The sequence below is a fragment of the Lepidochelys kempii genome, chromosome 10 (genome assembly GCF_965140285.1).
Source record: "Lepidochelys kempii isolate rLepKem1 chromosome 10, rLepKem1.hap1, whole genome shotgun sequence".
NCBI lineage: Eukaryota > Metazoa > Chordata > Testudines > Cheloniidae > Lepidochelys > Lepidochelys kempii.
This window is the reverse complement of record NC_136389.1, coordinates 66,288,468-66,302,383: the sequence shown is the minus strand read 5'-3', so window position 1 is coordinate 66,302,383 and position 13,916 is coordinate 66,288,468. Positions and strand designations below refer to the sequence as shown.

Genomic DNA, 13,916 nt, shown 5'->3' with positions numbered 1-13,916 from the left:
TCTGACCAGATTTGATGGTGGTCTGAGGGCTCTGCGCTCCACTGATGAGGCTGCTGCAAATGACATTGGCAAGCTCCACATCTGACAAGAAGAATGGGAGCTCTGCCTCATAGAACAAGCTCCTTGGATACTAGCTTTACTACTGGTCCAATCCACAGTGACTCTGCAAGCAGAGCTCTTACTAAGATCAATGGAGTTCTTCCCAGAGTTTTTACAAGACTGGGCCTTATTTAACTATTGCTGTAATTCAATCTCTGAGGGAAGAAAAATTGGACACTAAAAGGGTAACAGACTAGGAACAGTCAGTCTTCTTTTGCCCAAAACACTCTAAAGATGGTGCTTACTGCAAATGGAAACTAACAGTTTGTAGTACTAGTATCTTCTCTTTTGGGAACAGAATCTTACAGAACAAAAACTAATCCTAGTTCAGTTTCCTCTTTCATCAGGCTCAAGACTCTTTCACAAGACTCTTAAACAAGGAGATGGCTGAAGAAGGTAGCTGACTAGGATGATCCTCATCCATTTCCCTTTGCATATTGCTCTAGAATACCATTTCAGCCACTACTGTTGCTGTAATGGCAGTCGAGTCTTAAATCAATGATCACATGGCATAAGGCCTGTGGATCTGGAGTTTTGCTTGGACTAAAATTTTATTATCCCACTGATTTTTACTTAAAGCGCTTTTGAAAATTTTACCCTTGATCTTTAATTATAGGTACACACCTACTAACTTATCACCACAAATCATCCTTCTGAAACTGTTGTGAAAATGCTTTCAGTGTGGCCACAGTAATATCATCTACTTCTCAGAATCAATTCTCCCATCCCACCTGACTGCATGCTCTTTCAAAATCTGGGTTTAAGATACACATAGGTAATTAATAAAATTAGGATTGGCTAACTGTTGTTGATATTAAAATAAACCTAACAGTCTAAAACACTAAGACAAACTGCTAGCAAAACATCTTATTTCACAGTTGTTTGATACAAGTTTAAAGCATACCTGTTTGACATCCCGAACAAGGTGAAAGAGTGTTGGGTTAGTTGGGCCTTGTTTCTTTACACACACACAGAGAAAAAAAGACAAGACAAGACAGAATTTTGGACAGTTAAATTATAAGTGATCTTAAATATGCAAGACGGACATGAAAACATGGAAGCAAAAGCAAAAAAAAAAAAAAATTTGCATATTGACCTTAATGAAAGAAGTTCTCTCTCTAAACTGTTAGCAACCATCAGATACAAATAGTCCACCATCTAGCAATACTATGTGCTAAGCATTTGCCCTTTGTTTCTGGTTTTCCTTTCTGATTTTGTAACCCTGAGAGAGAGAGCGCAAGAAAGTGTGAGTGAGAGAGAGAGCGCAAGAAAGTGTGAGTGAGAGAGAGAGAGAGCAAGCGAGCGCAGGTCAATGTACTAGCTCTTGTCTCACATCCACAGTATGGACCACCACTCATCAATGTATGGATTATTGCAAAATTTTATGTATAATTTTACTTTTTAGCTCTTTTAAACCACAGAAATCAATTCCATTCATGTTTACAGAATTTAAAAATGAAAATAATTGAGTAAAGAATTTGTCATGTGGTAAGTTACTAAGTAAAAGTAGTTTTTACTTTGATACAACAGTCTTCATTTCCCAAACTGCTGTATAGCGTTGCTGTTAGAACATTTGCCATGGTCCATCCCAGAAGTGGTTGTACATCAGCAGTGTGTGAAATCATCTCTGTACAATTCACTTAAAAGTGTGAAATGCTATATATTAAATATTTAAACACTTTAACAAATATTAATCGTTAACTATTTATTTACATATGGCAATAGTATATTGCCTTTATATAGTATCTTTTACTTTGAGAGTGGTTTATAAAGATAAATATTGCTCACATTTTACAGATGAGGAAACTGGGTAGAGACAATTTTTTTTTTTTTTTTTTTTGGACAAAGTTAAACTATTTACAGAATTGGGTACAGAACCTGGTCTCCTAGTTCCTAATCCTTTGCTTTAATCACTAGACACTCACTTACAGAAAAAGATTATTTTTGTGCTTTCTAAAACAAAATTCAAATTATTTATACCCTCTAATTTCCCTTGAAAGAGCCAAAAGTAACTGTCATATAGTTACCATAGTGTTTGTAAAAATACTCTGAAGATGTAAAGCACATTAACTGCTAAAAAGCATAAAACATTGTTTCTTTCATTAGATGGCTGTCCTCCATGAACACCTCATCTTGGGTCACAGGGACTCCTGCATGCAACTTTGATAACCAGTGAGTTTCAAGGCTTCTTGTACAGATTAGTTGTCAAATGCTGACACTCAGAGTGTTCTTATCTCCTTCAGTGCATGCCTAAAACTTTAGTTCTTTTATAATGGATCACCATAGAAATACATGGTTATATGTTGCACCTACTGTTAGTATGATCACCTAGTAAAGTAGTTAAATATAAGGAATAAATGCCCATCAAAACAATGTTTTAGGTCATCTTTAAAAATAAGTAGGCATACAAACCAAGAATTTTCTAACAGCTATTTTTACAAATTTTTCTAATTATGACAAGTTTACAGCTGTGACTTTATAAATTGAATACAGTATATAAAATGCTCTACAATTGTCATTAACTTACTGTGTTGTAAAGCTCTTCCAGCCTGGGAATTGTAAGGAACTTGTGCATGCTTACTCCATTTTCAATAAGAAGTTTCACAAATGCAACTCGATCCATCACAAGGGCATCTAACATAGCCTGTTCCAGGGATCCAACCTGACGGGGATGGGGGGAAGGGGAGGGGAGAGTGGTAAATGAATTACTTATTCAAAGGCTATTACTGAGGTAAATGTACCTCTACTTATCCAGCAGAACTAAATTAAAACAGTCTCATTTAAGGTAAGGTAAGCAAGGAAATAGTGAGAGGGTATTTAACAACTTTTGACAAGTTGTTTCGAAAAACAAACAAGGTCAGAACTGCCATTAGTTCCAACAATGTCCCTGTGGTTTGACTGCGAAGTACTGTAAGGTTGTTTTATTAATGGAAAACCAAAATCTGAACCTTAGTACCCAAGCCAATTTACAAGCCACAGACAACAAAAGAAAAGAAAGACGCCGCTGTTTAATACCCAATGTATGTTTCTTCCAATTGACGACCAGAATCTGTTCCACTGGCTTCTTTTTAAAGAGCTTTATGAGATCATGTAATATGAAAGCAGAAGAAGCTAATGAGTTGAGGTATCTTTAGATGTTACAGCTCATGATAAATAAGAGAGTTAAGTTTTAATCTTTTGTACTGAATATTTTTCCCCTGGTACTTGGAACATTTAGCACATTAAAAAAAAATCCAATAATTTTAGATAAGTAAAGAAACGAAGTAGCTAAATGTCCAGAAATTGCTCTCCTAAAAATGTCAATATTCTACTATTTCTACAGAATCAAAAGGTTCATTTTTTGAAATAATTTAGCTTCTGTCCTATAAAGTACCACTATGTTTAATCTAGAATATTTACATACCAGCCACTGTTGTCCATAAACAAAAACATGATTTTTGGCAATATCAACTCTGTCCCACGCCAGTGTAAGGACAAGCTGGTCAAATGCAGAAGCATTTGTACCTAAATCAAACAAACAAAGAATGTATATTTATAATTTAAGTTGCTCATAAAATGAAGCCTTATTTCAGAAGTTTTCAAATTTTAAGGTGGGATATTACACATTAAGACACCCAAAAACTGTTTGAAACAAATATTTTTACCCCAAAGGAAACACATAAAATTAGAATACATTGTTTTTATTACTTAACACCATATATCCATGTCATAAGTAAGTAGCTGTAACAGAACAATTACTCACTTTGGAAAAATTTAAACAAAAAATACATAAATATCACTGTACTATATGACAGGTTTCAGAGTAGCAGCCGTGTTAGACTGTATTCGCAAAAAGAAAAGGAGGACTTGTGGCACCTTAGAGACTAACCAATTTATTTGAGCATAAGCTTTCATGAGCTACAGCTCACTTCGTCGGATGCATACTGTGGAAAATACAGAAGATGTTTGTTTTTATACACACAAATCATGAAAAAATGGGTGTTTATCACTACAAAAGGTTTTCTCTCCCCGCACCCCACTCTCCTGCTGGTAATAGCTTATGTAAAGTGACCACTCTCCTTACAATGTGTATGATAATCAAGGTGGGCCATTTCCAGCACAAATCCAGGGTTTAACAAGAACGTGGGGGGGAGGGGTAGGAAAACAAGGGGAAATAGGTGACCTTGCATAATGACTTAGCCACTCCCAGTCTCTATTCAAGCCTAAGTTAATTGTATCCAATTTGCAAATGAATTCCAATTCAGCAGCCTCTCGCTGGAGTCTGGATTTGAAGTTTTTCTGTTGTAATATCGCAACTTTCATGTCTGTAATCGTGTGACCAGAGAGACCGAAGTGTTCTCCGACTGGTTTATGAATGTTCTAATTCTTGACATCTGATTTGTGTCCATTTATTCTTTTACGTAGAGACTGTCCAGTTTGACCAATGTATATGGCAGAGGGGCATTGCTGGCACATGATGGCATATATCACATTGGGAGATGTGCAGGTGAACGAGCCTCTGATAGTGTGGCTGATGTTATTAGGCCCTATGATGGTGTCCCCTGAATAGATATGTGGGCACAGCTGGCAACCTTCAAATCCTTCAAAACCTTCAAAAAACCTTCAACCTTCAAACAGTTGGTATACCTTCAAATCAGCGGCACTGCTATGGGTACCCGCATGGCCCCACAGTATGCCAACATTTTTATGGCTGACTTAGAACAACGCCTCCTCAGCTCTCGTCCCCTAGCACCCCTCCTCTACTTGCGCTATATTGATGACATCTTCATCATCTGGACCCATGGAAAAGACGCTCTTGAGGAATTCCACCATGATTTCAACAATTTCCATCCCACCATCAACCTCAGCCTGGTCCAGTCCACACAAGAGATCCACTTCCTGGACACTACAGTGCTAATAAACAATGGTCACATAAACACCACCCTATACCGGAAACCTACTGACCGCTATTCCTACCTACATGCCTCCAGCTTTCACCCTGACCACACCACACGATCCATTGTCTACAGCCAAGCTCTGCGATACAACCGCATTTGCTCCAACCCCTCAGACAGAGACAAAAACTTACAAGATCTCTATCAAGCATTCTTACAACTACAATACCCACCTGTGGAAGTGAAGAAACAGATTGATAGAGCCAGAAGAGTTCCCAGAAGTCACCTACTACAGAACAGGCCTAACAAAGAAAATAACAGAATGCCACTAGCCGTCACCTTCAGCCCCCAACTAAAACCCCTCCAATGCATTATCAAGGATCTACAACCTATCCTGAAGGATGACCCAACACTCTCACAAATCTTGGGAGATAAGCCAGTCCTTGCCTACAGACAGCCCCCCAACCTGAAGCAAATACTCACCAGCAACCACATACCACACAACAGAACCACTAACCCAGGAACCTGTCCTTGCTACAAAGCCCATTGCCAACTGTGCCCACATATCTATTCAGGGGACACCATCACAGGGCCAATTAACATCAGCCACACTATCAGAGGCTTGTTCACCTGCACATCTCCCAATGTGATATATGCCATCATGTGCCAGCAATTCCCCTCTGCCATGTACATTGGTCAAACTGGACAGTCTCTACGTAAAAGAATAAATGGACACAAATCAGATGTCAAGAATTGTAACATTCATAAACCAGTCGGAGAACACTTCAATCTCTCTGGTCACACGATTACAAACATGAAAGTTGTGATATTACAACAGAAAAACTTCAAATCCAGACTCCAGCGAGAGACTGCTGAATTGGAATTAACTTGTAAATTGGATACAATTAACTTAGGCTTGAATAGAGACTGGGAGTGGCTAAGTCATTATGCAAGGTCACCTATTTCCCCTTGTTTTCCTACCCCTCCCCCCCACGTTCTTGTTAAACCCTGGATTTGTGCTGGAAATGGCCCACCTTGATTATCATACACATTGTAAAGAGAGTGATCACTTTACATAAGCTATTACCAGCAGGAGAGTGGGGTGGGGGGAGACAAAACCTTTTGTAGTGATAAACACCCATTTTTTCATGATTTGTGTGTATAAAAACAAACATCTTCTGTATTTTCCACAGTATGCATCCGATGAAGTGAGCTGTAGTTCACGAAAGCTTATGCTCAAATAAATTGGTTAGTCTCTAAGGTGCCACAAGTACTCCTTTTCTTTGTACTATATAAACAGTTACATTTTCCCTCATATCACTAAAGTGCAATTTTGGGGTTATTAAATGCCTTTAAATTTAAAACCTCACCTTTTAGCAGCGCTGTAAGTATTGCAACATCAATATCTTGATGTTCATCTGACCCAATATGGAATACGGTAATCTGTTTTATTAAAAAAAACAAACAAAATGCATAATATTGAAATAAGTATTCCATCTCACTTTTAAAAACAGTATCTCCTCTATATTTTGTAGCACAAGGGATAAGCCTTTCACCATAAAGAACATAAAAATCTAAAATCAGTTTGAGTTTATGAGAACTTTGTTAGCTCATGTGTTTAAATACTGATACAAGATTGGGATTAGCGTATGGGATGCTATTGCCCTCATTCAGAAACATACTTAAGTATGTACTTACATCCATCTTAATTAGTAAAGCAGCTAAGCAGTTTTCAAAACACCACCCCATAAGCAAAACACCTAAATTCCATTGACTTCAATAGCACTTTATGTTTGTGCTTAAAATTAAGAATGTGCTCAATTACCCTGCTGATTAGGGAATACTTTCCTGAATCATGGCCACTAAGACTAAACATTTTACCATAATACTGACCAAATAACATTAAAAAATTATTTCAGTTTTTGGGCCTCTATGTAGCAACAATATACTTCTTTAATTACAACATCTTGGGTTCATTTTATATTGTAAAATATCTTTTATTACACCATTTTGTGTTGATTAAAGAGAAAGCTATCAAGCTTACACCGAGCTCTTCTACACGTCTGGTTACAAAACCATCATTGATCATCATATGTAATCACAGTAAGCAGAATCACTTGACCAAAGGTATTAAAAAATGAACAAGAAAATTGGAGTTTGACTTTTATTTGGGGTCATTCTATCTTCCCTAGTTGTTCAGATTCCATCCCATAAAGATGGACCCTGACTGATCCAAACAATCTGAGATGAATCTAAAATTAGATCTTACAAGTGCACATGCTTGAAATAAAAGGCTTCCTATGCTGAAATCCACTTACAAGTTCTTTTTTTTTCATACATTCCAACAACGTCTGAAACAGATGAACTGCCTCACTCTGACCGAAATTAAATGTCTTTTTGATGGTTGAAATGATTTCAGGTTCTGCTCCATCAGGAATATTTCTAAGATTACAAAAACAACCAAAAGCCCATATTGTTATACATGAACTGTAAGCTTGTCAATAAATATATATTTCAAATGGTCTAAGACATGCCTATCCAAAAGCTCTGGGTCCATGTAAGAGCTTTACCAATATAATTATAACAACTGTCCAAAACTCAAGTAAGTACCCCTTCTTCCTAAGGGCCATACAAACAGACTTTTCCCACAGTCTCCGAAACCAGCTTAGCACCTCCACCACCCAATAACCTCCAGTAAAATCCTAAGAGAACAGCTAGGTTGTGTAGCATGACCTGGTGATAAAATCTGGGCTTTGGCAGATCAACGGGACCAAAGTGAACTCAAAAATTGAACTCCCTCTCTCTGAATATGTCCTGCCTCCCATCTCCTTCACAATTAAAACTAGCATGCTCTTAGTTTTAGCTCCTCATCTCATCTCTACTGCCTCAGAATCACAATAGGAAAGGCAGTCTCTGACAAATAGGACCCTACATATTTAATGCTTTATGTATACCTGAAAACTAACTGGAAGCCAGTGAGGCGCATGGAGCACAAATGCATTGTTTTTCCTGTATGGAACAAGTGGGCAGCCACATCACACACCATCAGAATAGTCTTAAGGTGAATTTGTTTTCAAACAGTTCATACAGAATCATTTCCTCTCTCTTTTCAGTCAAGCTCTTACTGTACATACAGCTCATTAAATGAAACGGTCTGACAACTAAAATACTTTCAAGTGGTATTTTCAGGTAGCTTGGTAACATAGTGGGACTACATTAGTCTTGTGTCTCTGAGAATTCTGGTTCAATTCTGATTTCAGTCACAAGCAAAAATGAGTTTGGGGACTTCATCCTACTGTCCCTTGGAAGCATTACAAAAGCACCACACAATTTACAAAATCTGGCATGACTGGCAGTCTCTGCTCAGGAGGAATCTAGAAGCAAAACAGTGTGGCAGCTCAGGACTGAGGTTTACTGATACAGCTGTGTGGGAAGTTTGGCCAGAGTGCATGATTTAAGTCATTGCTCTGACTTTCATGAACATGAGGCTCCTACACCAGTTTGTTAATGGGAAGTGCTCTCAAACAAGTCTAGCACTATTAGTCAAAGTATTAATCGTATGTAGGCTTACCCTCCCTCTTCTGTTTGCTTGTGAACATATGCCAGTATGTCTGCAGCTCTCCCAGTTCCCTCACATACTACTACTGGCACTGGAGGACTTTCTTGAAGGTATTCCAAAACTGTGAGGATAACATTGGGACCACCTTCAAATATCAGTGCTACCACAGGGACACCCTGTCCAATTCCTACAAAAAGGTAAAAAAACATCAAATCAGTATTGAAGTCAAAATTAAACTTCCTTTAAAAAAAAAAAAAAAATCATGTTCTTTGATCCAAGCTTTACCAATGTGCTGTGATGCAAGCTTTTCTAAGTTTACTTCAGATCTTCAAGTAACATGAAAACGTTACTACATCTCACATATAATTGCTTTGCTACAGCAGTTGAGATCATTACGATATTTGTATGTGAATATACAGCCAACAACTTACACAGTGCATGAACACATCATATTAACGCCCAGTCTTGCTTCACGGTATTTTATACCACTTGTTAAAACAATAAGATTAGAAGATGAACCATAATCCTTTTCTGCCTCACAAAAGCACATTGTCACTATGAAAAAAATGCATACTTTGTAACAAGCTAATTTTTAAAAGATTAGTAACGTGAATAGTGCCTGTATTCACGTTACTAATCTTTTAAAATATATATAAAGGAATATAGCATGATGTGAAAACTGTCTGGAATTCTTCAGAGAGGGAAAGATGTCAAAAACTAGAATAACATTTTCAGGGCCTTCAAGTACATTCTTATCAGTAATGGTTTCATTATCAATGGTGTTTTGCGGGTCACTGACACTCGCTACTTCTCTTTCTGATTCTTGACTCTCATTTTTAAATATTCTACTCTAGTTACCAGGCAACTTGAAATAAAATCAGGGAATTTTTGCCAACAAAACTAGTTTATGTGGCCAACTTGTCACACTACTGTATATCAAAAACTGTTAGTTTTGTAAATTAGTAAACAGGATGGCAAGGAGGGGGACAGAATGGAATTATCCTCTACAACAACAAATTTGTTGGCTACATTTCAGTCTTTAAAAACATTCAGGTAGTAAACAGTTACTTTTTTTTGCATTCCAATACTCTAAAATTGTTAAATGAACTAGGCTACATAGCACAAATAGTTTTTATCAGAATATCCAACAAAAGACAGCTGTTGGAAGTTATGGTAAGGCACTCTGGAGTTGTATCCAAGAAAAATTACATTAAAGCTGGACACATATAGATGAGATCCCCATAAAATCAAATGAGGACAGATTGCCTCTGTCGGAAAAACAATAGAAGTCCTCAGTTACACAGTCTGAGGAGATCACTGCTTCCAGTTTGAAATAATTTTATAATCAGTCATATAAAATACATTATAAACCTTTGCTAACTACTTAATCAGAAAAATACTGAAATGGACAAAAATTAAAATGCTGATTAGCAGACATTCTCACAGTCTCAAATAAGAGTATATGTGTGGAGAACATACTCCTATTGCTAAGAAATCATATAAACTCAATGGAATTCAAGAATCATAACTTTATTACTTTGATAGATCTATAACCATAAATATAGAAAATGGGAGTGTTTTATAACAACATGAGCCCTCACATGGGGATCTCTCTTCAACTACTAGACAAAATATTTTTAAAGAAACACAATATCAATTTTTGTTTATTGATTTTTTTTGCAAAGCTACAAAACACAGTTTCTACAGGAAGGGGAAAAAAGTATATAGCTGACAGGTGCAGATCAGTCTTCATGTGACTAAGGATTACGAGTAAGGCTGCGAGTCTTCACGGAAGTCACAGATGACATGACTTTCCGAAACTTCCATGACTTCTGCACCTAAGATTTAGTCAGGAGTATTTATAGTACAGGTCATGGACAGGTCAGGGGCTGTGAATTTTTGTTTATTGCCCATGACCTGTCCATGACTTTTAGTAAAAATACCCATGACTAAATCTTAGCCTTAAATATGAGGCACTAACTAGAGAAATATTCTTAAAGGACAGATACCTTTATGTTAATTTAATACAGGAGAATGCAGATCAGCACAAAATGCCTGGGGTTCCTTCCCCTAAATAGCAGTGACCCTTAATTCAAATTTCCCAGTCATCCCCTATCATGAAACTACAAGTGATTAGCTTCAGAGAAAATGGCTAATCAGATTAGTGAGGGCTACCAGTACTTGCGGGGCCAGACGTACGACCTACTCACTCCAAAGCCTTAGGTGATACATCCTGGCTAGATCTAGTGATGCTACACTGCCAATTCTAGAACTGGCTGGTGGCCAGTGCCAGCCCCAGTGGGCCACGAAAGAAGCCTCCTAGCTGCAGCAGGGTCAGTAAGAATCCATAAGCAGTGCCTAGGGTTCAAGTCAGCAGCTGAAGTGATGTCCAGAAAAGCCAAGACATGGATTTTCCATGGGCAACTGGGTTCCTGAAAGTGTCTTAAATTCAGGGCTTGTTTACACACAGAGGTTGCACCAGTTTAACTTAGATCAGTTTAAAAACCAGTTTTGTTAAACTGGTGCGTATTCCTGGGTGGACACAGTTTAAAACTGGTTATATCGGTTTTGCTTGCACCTTTAAGTTTCCTTCAAGAGGGATCTTGTGTCCACTTTGGTTCAGTTAGATCAATTTGTCAGACACAGTAATGGCTGTGAAGTAGGATAAATTTTTAGGAAAACTGAAAGAGGGAAGCTTAGCCTCAGATGTTTCATTATACATGGAACTGGCAGCACCACCTATTAGGGGCTCATAAAGGGAATTGTTGGGCAACCTTGTTGGCCGTTTCTTACACCTTTGACTAACTTCAACTCTTTGGCTAAAATATTCTATGCCAGGTGTCCACCCCAGAATGATGATTTGGGGGGCCGGGGGAGGGGGAGAGAGAGAGAAGAGGGTATTTCAGCCAAAAGAGTTCAGCCATTTCTAGCAGCCTTTTTTTTAAGACACTTTAATGTCCCCATGCTTTGGAGACTTGAAATTTTGCAGGGATGGGCTTTGTGTGTGATGGTGTGTTTCTAATTTTCTAGATGCATGACTTGAGATGCTGCAGTCTGATTTGCAGAAGGCAGGGCACTCACAACTACAAGTGAAGTCAGTGGGGATTGTGCTTTCAACATATAAAAGTAGAGTATAATGTTAAGTATTCTGAAAAATCAGGTCCTAAAATGCCTCAAACTGGACACCAAAAATTAGCAGGTTTTTTTGTTACAGATCTGGAAATATTTTAATTTATGAATACTGTATGTTGACCTAGCTACTGGGATGTTTACTATATGAATACAGTAGAACCTTGGAGTTACGAACACCAGAGTTACAAACTGACCAGTCAACCACACACCTCACTTGGAACCAGAAGTACGCAATCAGGCAACAGCAGAGGAAAAAAAGCAAATGCAGTACAGTACTGTGTTAAACGTAAACTACTAAAAAAAAAAAAAAAAGGAAAGCAGTATTTTTCTTCTGCATAGTAAGTTTCAAAGCTGTATTAATTCAATATTCAGTTGTAAACTTTTGAAAGAACAACCATAACGTTTTGTTCAGAGTTATGAACATTTCAGAGGTATGAACAACCTCCATTCCTGATGTGTTCGTAACTGAGGTTCTACTTTATGTTGATTTAGTTTAAAACAGAGCTGTCAGGAAAAAAAACACACAAGAAAGAGACATTACAGTAGTAAGGCAACCTGGATTCTGCCATTTCCTAACTTGTGAGAGCTTCACTTCACAACCTTAATAATGTGGGGGTTTTTTAAAGCATAGTTTGTGTGTGTGTGTGTGTGTGTGCGTAATATTTTTCAATAGAACAGAGCAACATTAGTCATTGCCAAGACATTATGATCACTTACTTGCATGGATCCGCTGCAAATTGATAGTTTTTTCCAGTTCTCTTCGCAAGTTAACTTCTGCTCCATACTTTCCAACTGTTCCATCATCCACCAATATGAAATGGGAATGGAGATTATTTAGGACATTTAGTTTGCTTAGAGGATTTAACAGAGTTTGATATGGAGCAACAACCTAAAAAACAACATACAACAGGCATGATTTGCCAAGTGCCAGTCTGATCACCACAATTTTGGCTATTTGGTCTGGTTAAAAGTTAAAGGCTGTGGTGAGCTAGAGCCGGTTCGCACTGGTTCGTGCGAACCAGTTGTTAAATTTTGAACCAGTTTTAGAACCGGTTGTTAAAAATTGTTATGGCTCCCCAGGTCCCTCCCCGGCCTTCCCTGCTCTCGCAGAGCCTCAGCATGCCGCGCTGCCAGCGCTCTGGACCACTCCTGGGCAGCTCTGCAGCTCCTGCCGCTTTCAGCGGCATGATAAGGGGGTGGGGCTGCGAGCTCCAGCAGGCCATGCGGTATCCATACATACCATTACATACATGGTAAGGGGGCCAGGCTGGGGCTGGGAGGAGGGGTTGGATAAGGAGCAAGGAGCGGTTAAAGGGGGTGGAGGTTCTGGAGGGGCGGCCAGGGGACGGGGAACAGGGGGGGTTGGGTAGGCGTAGGAGTTCCAGGGGGTCTGTCGGGCAGGGCCAGTGCAAGCACTAGGCAGACTAGGCGACTGCCTAGGGCGCCAAGTGAGCAGACCTTGAAGGACACCTGTCAGCACACGTCTTCACCCAGCAGCTCTGCCTATAGGCTGCATTTTTGCAGGAAAGCAGGTTACTGTACAACACAGTAATTCTGCTCTAAAGTGCTATAAAGAGGGGGCCTCTAGCAAATTAAAACCCTGACTGCAGATAAGAACAAAACAGACAGCAAAAAGTATATGCCTGAATCCATGAAGACATCTACCAAGCTCTCTGTGTTATAGCTGCAGACAACTTGAAATATCCTTTTCAGAGTTGAGTCTCAAGATGGAGAGGACAATTTTAAGAAGTAGTTTACATAACGTCTGACTTTCTAGTTAAAGTTACAATAGTGCAGTGGTGACTATGCAGTTATGAAGGGAGAGAAAGAACTTTCATTCTGCGTAACTCATTCTCCAACCTGCCAAAACTCTATTCAGGCAATGGAGTGGGTAGAGAGCTCTAATCACGGAGTGACTCCCTCCCTGAATCCTGAGCTGCATGGCTGTGGCCCAAGTTGAGCTGCAAGGAAGCAGCTCTAGTTTATGCCAGGGAGAGGATCAGGCAAAGGGGAGCTCTGCTTTGCTATGTGTATTTCTCACCTTGCTCCCCTGCACGAAGTGTGAGATGGGCAGCTAGCACAGGAGACAGAAGAGCCACCTCTGCTAGTAGAGAGTTCCCACACGTGGAAAGGGCTGGCCATTGCCACTGGCCATTTCCCACTGCTTTAAGTCCACTTTGCTCCCTAAATTAAAAGAATGCAGAATCCAACCCTAAATCCCTAGACACTTGAATATCCCTCTAAAGAGTTTA

The 13,916-nt window shown here is 38.9% G+C and overlaps 1 protein-coding gene across 5 annotated transcripts in view; it reads right to left on the bottom strand.

Moving 5' to 3' along the window:
• Positions 1-13,916, bottom strand: part of TRPM7 (transient receptor potential cation channel subfamily M member 7) — a 122,802-nt gene that overhangs the window by 55,778 nt on the left and 53,108 nt on the right. For 4 of the 5 annotated variants that reach the window (XM_073304021.1, XM_073304025.1, XM_073304023.1 and 1 more), the window contains exons 7-13: positions 12,382-12,553; positions 8,545-8,719; positions 7,292-7,415; positions 6,344-6,416; positions 3,503-3,603; positions 2,627-2,761; positions 1,004-1,057 (exon numbers count right to left, since the gene is read on the bottom strand). In XM_073304021.1, the coding sequence (XP_073160122.1) occupies positions 1,004-1,057; positions 2,627-2,761; positions 3,503-3,603; positions 6,344-6,416; positions 7,292-7,415; positions 8,545-8,719; positions 12,382-12,553 (834 nt within the window). The remainder of the gene's footprint in view (positions 1-1,003; positions 1,058-2,626; positions 2,762-3,502; positions 3,604-6,343; positions 6,417-7,291; positions 7,416-8,544; positions 8,720-12,381; positions 12,554-13,916) is intronic. The other variant, XM_073304022.1, reaches the window with a different exon arrangement.